The following is a 9,709-nucleotide window of genomic DNA, read 5'->3' on the forward strand; positions in this document are numbered from 1 at the left end:
TTGAGCTAAGATTTAAAGTGCACGGATATGAACCAACGGGTTGTAGCACAGTTGGCAGCGCGGAGCTGTGGTGACCTTGAGGTCACGGGTTCAAACCCCACCACCTGCTGGGATAGAAATTTAACTGCAAGCGTTTAATATTAGAGAGACATTTATGTGTGAGGTGTTGTGATAATGTGCATGCGAATATTATTAGAGAGACATTTTCAGCGATAAGAATTGAATTACTAAATTCAGTTTTGAATTTTTTTAATTTATGAAATAGATGAGTGACGTGGCAAGTAATGATTGATTCATCCTTCCACGTGTGATTTTGCACGCATGGAGTCCTTGGGACAGACCTTAATCATGCAGCTATTCCTGCTCTAATGCGGTCGGTCTATTCTTAACTGATGCATCAGTCAGGCTCTCCTGTCTTTATAAAGGAGAACATCTTCATGGGTTCCATTTTCAAGGTTTTCAGTGTGGGTTTGTAGAAGAGGAAGGTGTCACAATGTGTGTGGCTTTCGTGTTGATAAATTTAAAAAATACTTCCTCCTTTCACTCTAAATAGAAAATTTCTAATTCAGCATATGTACGTATTTGTTTTGTGAGTAAGCAGAGAAAATAAAATAAAAGAGAGAAAAAAAAAGTAGATAAACTGATGTTTCTATATTTAGAAATGTGTCATTTATAATATTAAAAAAATTGTGTTACTTAGAATGTGACGGACGAAGGGAGTAATAGTGTTTGGTCATTTTGAGTGCTATTTTGATTATCATATAATACATACCTTTGTACAGGTGCGTTATATTGTTAACTCACCCTTAACTTACTAACTATAACTAAATTACAGACATTGGATCATTAAGTCAAGATACAAGATCATTCTAGCCACGAGTATCAATATAGTAAAAAAGGCAATTAACAACAAATTACTCCTTCCGTCCGCGAATAAGAGTCTTGTTTTTCTATTTTGGTCCGTCCTTGAATAGGAGTTCCAGTTCATAATTACCATAAATGGTAAAGAGGCCTCACATTTCACCAATTCATTCCACTCACATATCATTTAAAACTAATATATACAAGTGATACTCATATCCTACTAACTTTCTTACACCCACTTTTCTTAACATTTATTAAAACCTGTGTCGGAATGAAATGAGACTCCTATTCGCGGACGGAGGGAGTAGTTATAACTAACTTTTAAAAAATATCTCAAAACATTAAATGCATATAACTATCTTGATTCAAATTATTTTTCTGCATAACATATATCAAATTAAAGATAATTTTATAAGGATTCCAACGAGATCCCAATCGCATATGTTTCGATGTCAAGATTTGAAAAAAAATTCATGAATTTTCGTAATTCTCAACAACCAGATAAAATCAACATAGCTATCATAATATGTAAATATAATACTTATACAATGTCAATATGAAATTAATTTCATATTGACATTGTCATGTTTTGCGTTGATATATTTAATATTCCTCCGTCCCAACTAAGTTGAGTCGTATTCCTTTGGAATGTCCCAACTAAGTTGAGTCATTTCCTTTTTTAACAAAAATCAAAACATTCAATCACTCTTACTTTATTTCATTATCTACTTTACTCTCTCTTTATTTTTCTTACTTTATTTCTCTCTCCTACTCTTCAACCCAATTTCTTAATCTCCGTGCCTAAAATTTTTATCTCAACTTAGTTGAGACGGAGGGAGTACATTGTATTAATAGTGTGTTTCTAAATCCCAAATTTGATAATTCTTATTATCTTTTTAAAATTAAAAAATAAAAAGCAAAATTACACATGTTAATTTATAGACCAATAGATCTCTAAAATCCTATTGTCTTACTCTTACATTAGTTGTAGTTAGCAATTAAGAAATGAATTAGCAATTGATCAAACATCGATATGCGTAGACCCAAGTCTTCATAATTAATAGGATGATTTCTACCATCTAAGTAAATATTCTCTCTCCGTCCCCAAAGAGTATGAACTATTTCCTTTTTTTTCGTACCTGAAAAGTATGAACTTTTAATTTTGGAAGATTCAAACAACATATTACCCCTACACATCATTTTATTTACAACGTATACCATTACCATTAACAACTTATATCATTACAATAATGTGGATTTCACTTTCCACTAATATTATTTCCATTAACTTTTCTCTTTCTCTTTCTTACTTTTCCCTTGTTTATTAAAACTCGTACATAAATCTATTGTTTATATTCTTTGGGAATGGAAGGAGTATATATTAAGCGATAAGAATGATATAGTACTACATGGGTCATATTCTAATGTTTAGAGCATCCACAATGAATGCCCTAGTGAAAGTCCTAGTGAGAGCCCTAGTGGTTGCCACATCAGCATGCCCTATCTTTCTACAATGGTGGAGCCCTAGTGGATGCTCTATCTCTTATCCATTTCTCATTTCAAGTTTAATATTATTTTTTTTATATTTTCACATATTATAAATAAAAAAAATTAAATACTAAATTAAATGACAATATGCATTACTTAATTATAAAAAAAGAATTTGTAAATTTCATATTTAATTTTAATCAAATAAAAAATAGCAAAAATTAATACACTATTATAGAACACAATAAATTTAAATAAAACACTTACATTAATCAAATAAAATGAGAAAAGTATAATAAAAAAAATATGTTGAGTTTTGGGCTTGAACACACAAACTCTATAATTTAACAAGATACATTTACCATTAGGCTAACCTAGATTATGTAATCAAATCAAACAAATTTTTACATAAAGCAAAAAAAAAAACTCTCTTTTAAGTGTAAAACTAATTGTCCCACATCGAAATCACAAAGAAATTTGGAGTTGAAAACCTATCTATAAAACTACTATTTGTCCCACATCAAAGTCACAATGAAAGTTAGAGTTGAAAACCTATCTATAAAAGGTTTACTCAAGAAATGCAAAACTTGCTCACTAATTCACGGATCCGTCTTTTAGTACGGATTGTTGTGAAATTATAGTTTTTTTTATTTCAAGTTAAAAAATGATTTTTTAATTTAAAAATCGATTTTTAGAATTAAAAATTGGTTTTTATAATTAAAAATTGATTTTTTTATAATTTTTTTTTAGATCGGGCTCGGGCGCGCCTCTGCAATGGGCGCCCGAGCTCACGCCCGATCGATCGGGCTCGGGATCGGTCGCGACTGAACTTTCGATCGCGCTCGGGCGTGACCGAGGGCTGCAATGGATGCTCGACCACGCCCGAGCCCGATCTCGGCCGATCGGGCGTGCGATCGGGCATCCATTGTGGATGCTCTTATAGCACCCTAATCCAAAATCAAGACCAAATCTTCACCCTTAGATTTTAAAATGGGTGGATGAGATTAAATCTTACGAATCTCAATAAATAGTAGACAAAATATCAACAAAGGGGTAATATCGTCATTATGTTATCATATGATAATTTTCGTGAATGTTTTTTATATCAACATAGTGTAATACAAATATCAATAATATGACATAAGAATATCAACACTAGTACAAGAAAATATCAACACATATTTATTAAGATTTTTTGATGTATTTGTTGATAAAAATCTGGTTATCAACATTTACGAAAACTAAAATAAAAAATATCAAATTTCATCATCTGAACGTCGTCGGAATATATGCAATTGAAATCTCGTTGGAATCCTTATAAAATTATCTTTAATTTGATATATTTTTTGCGAAAAAATAATTTAAATCGAAAGAGTTACGTAAATTTAAAGTTTTAAGATGATTTTAATGAGAGAAAATTGACATTAATACCCTCTAATTTTATTTATTAATCTTCTTAATTAAAAATATAATCCATGTGATATTATTTCAACTACTAGATCTTCTAATCTAATGGTTAAGATTTAATCTTAGTTTGGAATTACTAATTAGTTAGTAATTAATCACTCTCCAATACTATCTAGTGTTGTTTATTTTATTTTATATATATAGTTTTATTCTAATATATGAAAATTTTAAATTTAATTTTATAAAATTCATAAAAATCAAAACTTGACAGAAAAAAAATAGGCAAATCAAACTCTAATTTTTATGAGTTTTGTAAAATATAAAATGTCAATAACATTATTTCATGGACTGATGGAGTATATAAAACAAAAAATTGGCGAGAGTTTCAGAACTCACTCTTAAGTCTTAACATTCTCACAAACTCGACCAGAATTCTGCATGTGATCATAAATCAAAACCAAATTTATCACAACAAAATGAAACGTGGAAAGTAATCATCAACTCCTAACTATATAACACTTTTAAAGTATGTATTTGATGAGCTAATAAAGATTAGGAAGAGCAGAGGCTAGTGCGATTGCCTCATTGTGTGACAGATCTACGGATCGCGGGAAGCTCTAGGGTCGAGAGGAGTGACAGTACTCGGGAAGTCAGTTCTCTGACCTGCAAGGGAATAATAAGCAAGAATATGAGCAGGGTCCTCGACAATTACTAGCCGTTGTCTCTCTGCATCGTGAACAATGTGTCGTGTGGCTGGTATCAACTCGATATTCCAGTATGGCCTTGCCATTGCTAAGAGATCTCGACCATCACTAGATGCATTGTACCCTTGCACCCATAAGTATCTAAGAGCAGACAACTGAAGAGCAGCTGTAGCTAGTGCGCGTTCACTGAAACAACAGCCTCTCATCTCAAGCTTTTGGAGGCTTGGGCAACCTTTAGAGAACTCCAAAAGACCTTCATCAGACTCCCCAACATAACCGAGAAGCATCCATGTCACTTTAGGACTATACTGCCCTATATAACTGAGGCCTACATCTGTCAATCCCCCTTTGCGGAGATACAAAGCAAACCTTATGAGTTTGTCGCAACCTATTAATAGAGATCGAACTCCATCGTCAAGAGGTAAATCCGTTATGTGTTCTTCTCTCTCGAGTAAGACCAGCCGGAAGTCACATAGATTTTTTGAGTGTGTACCCAGGCATTCCAATGCTGCATTTGTAATATCGGACACATATACCGCTAAGTATTCCAGTTCAAGGCATCCTTGAGCCAAAGCGATTAGTCCTCTCTGTGAGACCACACCTTCAACATCTTCCATATCTTGCTCATCAGCTCCCCGCTCTATTCTAAGCCTTTTCATGTTTTTGCAGTGTCGAGCAAGAACTTCCAAGCCCCTATCTCCAAGAACATTTCTTGCCTGTTGCATATAAATCAAACGAAATTTAAATTATAAATTTATAAATAATCCAAATTGAACTATACCTTTCCAATTGTTAACATAGATAGCTCAAAAAGTTTACCTCAAGAACTTCCAAATTTGGACATAGTTGCAATATCTGACAGTGGCCTTCAGTGTCGAGCATGGCATAAAGGAGATCCAACTTTTTAAGCTTCGCAGCAATAGGATACACAATCGGAAGCTCTGCTCTTCCCAAATAAGTAAGCCCCAAACGACACAATTTTGGGGGGAACGAAATTGAACTATACCTTTCCAATTGCTCCGAAGAATCAACTTCACCATTCTGAGCTGGAGGCTCAGTTACAGAGCCGCCAGCAAAGTCTTCCAGTGAACGAGCATTTCTGAAAAACTCAACTAGCTTCGAAATATCACAATCACTGATTTTCACAGAGGTCAAAGATGGGCATTTCCTCGCTAGCAAGTCAATGTCTTCAGATCTAACTCTCTTGAGATCAGTCATGAAAAAGTTTAGGTTTTCAAGAACAGTATTGTTTGAAGCAAGCTGATGCAGCCACTCCCCATCAAGCTCAGTTATCATGCTCTCTTCCATGTATAAAGTTCTCAGATTCCTATTTAAAAAGCACACCATTAAGTTTGGGATCACACAAAGTTTAACATATGAAAATAGCAATTCCGTGATCTCAAATATAAGCCTCATTATCTCAACAATCTCAATCGTGATTACGAGTTCAAGAAACTAGTGTGTTAAGAAACTGTAGCATATATGAATATGGAATGAATAGAAAAATTGACCCCAAATTACTATCAATCAACATTAAACTAAGGAGATAAAAAGCTAAGTCCCACTTTTTTTTCAGAAAGTGTAATAAGACAGTATACTGATGTCGTCCCCATCAAGCTCAGTGAGTTATCATGCTCTCTTCTTTACAAAAAGTTCTCAGATTTCTATTGAAAAGCACACCTCTAAGTTTGGGATGCACAAAGTGTAACATACAGAAAGAGTATTGCAGATTCAATCATGATAAGATCTGAGAAAAAACATGAAAAATCCTTACCCGTGATTCAGTAACATATCTAGCAAAAAAATTGACCACAAATTACATCAATCAACATTGAAATAATTGAGCTCCAGCAATTACTGATAAAAAAAACCGAAAAAAAGAAAGAAGAAATCGGTGATTTAAACCTGCAGGCGCGGGCAATGTGTAAGAGGCCGTCGGTACTGAAACCGGAGCACCTATCGAGCTTCAAAACCTCGAGGCCAGCGGCGGCGGGTGAGGAGGCGAGCAGTTTGAGATCGGAATCGGAGACAATCATGCGGCGGAAGTGAAGCGCCTTCATGGTGGAGAAAGATCTGGCGACCTCGTGGACCCAGGGGGCAGCGTAGCCGCCCCAGTCCTCGCCGATGAGGTTGAACATGGCGGCGCGGGGCTTGCCCTTGATTTTGAGGGATTCGAGGTGAGGGAAGCGGCGGGAGAGCTGGGCGGGAGTGGCGGTGTAGCAGAGGGCGATGGTGACGTGCTTGCGGGTGATGGCGTCGATCTGGTACCAGCGCTTGCAGACGAGGGAGAGCGCGTGGCGGTGGAGCGCGTAGGGGATGACGCAGTCCCAAACGGTGTCGTCTGGTCCGGAGAAGCTAGGGATTCTTCGTGGAGTCGTGGAATTGGTCATTTTGGGATGAGAGAGTGAGACTCAGAGACAGCCGACAGGTGGGTTGAAGCGAAAGGGGGAAATGGAAAGGGAAAGTGATGCTTTTGTATGTGAATTCTGACCAATACCAACACCTCATTTCTGCCAAAGATTCCATTCTTTTAAGTATTGATTATAGAGTGATGCTAAATAACCCATTATCCATTATGGTCGGCCTAGTTCAGTTTTTCTATAAAAAAAGTCAGACCGGTTTGATTAAAATCGATTCACCTTACGGTTTGTAATTTTGTATGACAACTCTACCCTTATTAACTATTACTCCAGTAATCGAGATTACTTTACTGACATAAACTGCTAACTTACTAAGAATAAATTGTCTTGTTGAACCAAAAAAAAAATTATTTGTCTTGCCTCCTCTCTTCTTTCGGCTTTACCAAATGTTGAAAACTTATTCCAGATCGAGCTCGATTCCCTACACTGCCCACTCTCTATTTTAATCTCCGATGAGGTTTCCCCCTCCTCGATCCTTCTTCTCTGGTCACTCTATTCTCTCCTCCATTTTTCTTGGATAGAAAAGCAAAAAATGTCCAGTGCAAAATTAAAGAATTAAAAATCAAACACAGCTGTTTATCCCCTCACGATTGAATAGACGGCCCTAATGCCTAATCAATAATAATGGAATTTGAATTTTTGTTTAGTTTGTGAATGTGAAATCCAAGCACTGAATCTTAAAAAACAAATAAACTTTGATGAAAGAAAAGAAAATAAGATGATTGATAATCATGGTGGTGGCCGACAGTTAATGGAAGATGGTGTAGTTGAAGGAACGGTAGCGGTGAGTTGCAGATTTCCCGGGAAAATGAATGCGCTAGAAAGCGGGGATATGCAGTTGGAGACGATAACCCATTTTAATTTTCAAATTTTGAGTTCCTTTTTTTATCTATACATTTTATATGGAGTACTCATTTAATTATTAGGTTTTTAATTGAATTATAAATCTCTACATAACACTAAAATATTATAACTCCCTCCGTCCCACAAAAATTGATACAAAACTTTTGGGTACGGAGGTTAAGAATTTATATTAAATAAATAGAAGAAATGAAAAAAGTAGTAAAGATAAGAGAGAGTAAAGTAAATAATGGAATAAAAAAAGAGTGATTAAATGTTTTGTCTTTTGATAAAAAAGGAAATGACTCAATTTTGTAGAGACGAACTAAAAAGGAATACGACTCAACTTTTTTGGGACGGAGGGAGTAGTAGTGCTATTTTATTCGACAATCTATGATAGTATTGTAAAATAAGTTGGTAACATGGAGTATTACAGTATGAACTGTGAAACTGATAAACCGTTGAAGAAGAAAATCAGTGTTACTTGCGATGAAAATAGTAATTATTATTATTATTATTATTATTATTATTATTATTATTATTATTATTATTAGATACTTAGAGTTTAAAATTAATACTTTAATTGTTCAACTGTTATTTCCAATTATTAGTTGAACCAGTGACTAATTAAATCTCAAATTATCTAAGATCAATTGAATCTAAAATCAATAAGAATTTTCCATTGTTCAAATCAATTGAAATAACAATTTAATTCTCAACTATATACTACTAGTATTAATTAAAAATATCTAAGTGGTCATTTGAACTTAAATTCAATTAAAATTCTAATTTCTATACTATAATCATAAATCAATTTAATTCAGTTAACATTCCAAGTTATATAAAGGACTATAAATATTTGTATATACATAATTTCTCAATAATATCATCAAATGAAATAATCACAGTCATTCACATTCAATTATTTCATTATTAAATAGTAAATTTTAAAATTTCAAATTATAAAAATCACTACGTATTATATACTTATTTTCTTAGTATTTTCATCCAACGAAATAATAATAGTATTTCACATCCAATTATTCTATTATTAAATAATTCTAAAAATTCTAAATAATAAAAACGACTACATGCGTGTGTGTGTGTGTGTGTGTATATATATATATATAGAGTTGTGATCAATGTCGAACCAATTTTAAAGACCGAACTAGAGACCAAATCTGGGCCATTAGATCTAGTTTTTTTGATGAGATGTGCTGCTGCGAAAAATTTTTCTGCTTCATTACTAGCTCATTTTACTTTATTGTATAGGTTTATTACTTCATTCTGTACCTAATACCTTGAAACTACAATATGTTTTTACTTGCTTCCAGTAGGTTTTGAAATGATTCAACATATGTTTCATTCAAATTCATTGACGTGGGTTTTTGCTTGATTAACATTTAAAAATGAAATTTATTCAAGTGAGTTTATTACTTCATTTAGGAACGTTATTACTTCATTGGATAAGATTTTTACTTCATTCCAGTAGGACTTCAAATGCTTCTACACGTAATTCATTCCAATAATTTATTACATTATTCCATGTGTTTATTAAACCAATATTAGCGCCATGGCGGTGGTGATAGATATTGTAGAGAGAAAGAACGGCACGCGACGGCGAAACCACATTTACGTACTGGAATGAAGTAAAAACCTACTAGAATGAAGTAAAAACCTAGTAGAATGAAGTAATATATTCTGGAACGAAGTTAAATCTTCGTAACATGTTAGTATGACTTATTTACCTTCGGATGAATTAAAATAGGCACGTGATGAAGGCGAAAATAATTTATAAATTTCTGTATCTTATCCATAAAAAACTAGATCTAAAAGCCCTAATTTGGTAGGGTTCGGTGGTTCGGTCTTTAAGAGTGGATTTGTGGATAATGAGACTCTATAATATATATATATATAACACCATTTATAACCATCCAATGTCTTATATAGACGGATGAGATTGAATTGCAGGAATAGAGTACGGAT

At 33.8% G+C, this 9,709-nt stretch overlaps 1 protein-coding gene across 1 annotated transcript; it reads right to left on the minus strand.

Moving 5' to 3' along the window:
* Positions 1 to 4,142: 4,142 nt before the first annotated feature.
* On the minus strand, positions 4,143 to 6,994 carry LOC125223490 (coronatine-insensitive protein 1-like). Its single transcript, XM_048126665.2, has 3 exons — positions 6,369 to 6,994; positions 5,283 to 5,790; positions 4,143 to 5,179 (listed from the first exon to the last, which is right to left on the minus strand). The coding sequence occupies exons 1-3, from the start codon at positions 6,851 to 6,853 to the stop codon at positions 4,358 to 4,360; spliced, it is 1,815 nt and encodes a 604-aa protein (XP_047982622.1). The 5' UTR covers positions 6,854 to 6,994; the 3' UTR covers positions 4,143 to 4,357.
* Between the last annotated feature and the right edge of the window lie 2,715 nt (positions 6,995 to 9,709).

This window comes from Salvia hispanica, chromosome 1 (assembly GCF_029641045.1).
Source record: "Salvia hispanica isolate PSC_SH4W2 chromosome 1, Shi_PSC_v1, whole genome shotgun sequence".
Taxonomy (NCBI): domain Eukaryota; kingdom Viridiplantae; phylum Streptophyta; class Magnoliopsida; order Lamiales; family Lamiaceae; genus Salvia; species Salvia hispanica.

Bases quoted from the DNA above. Each gene is read 5' to 3' on its own strand.
- LOC125223490 (XM_048126665.2), bottom strand. From the start codon at position 6,853: ATGACCAATTCCACGACTCCACGAAGAATCCCTAGCTTCTCCGGACCA. The intron at 5,791-6,368 runs GTTTAAATCACC...CTTTTTAAATAG, and splicing joins CACATTGCCCGCGCCTGCAG to GAATCTGAGAACTTTATACA. The intron at 5,180-5,282 runs GTAAACTTTTTG...TATATGCAACAG, and splicing joins CAAATTTGGAAGTTCTTGAG to GCAAGAAATGTTCTTGGAGA.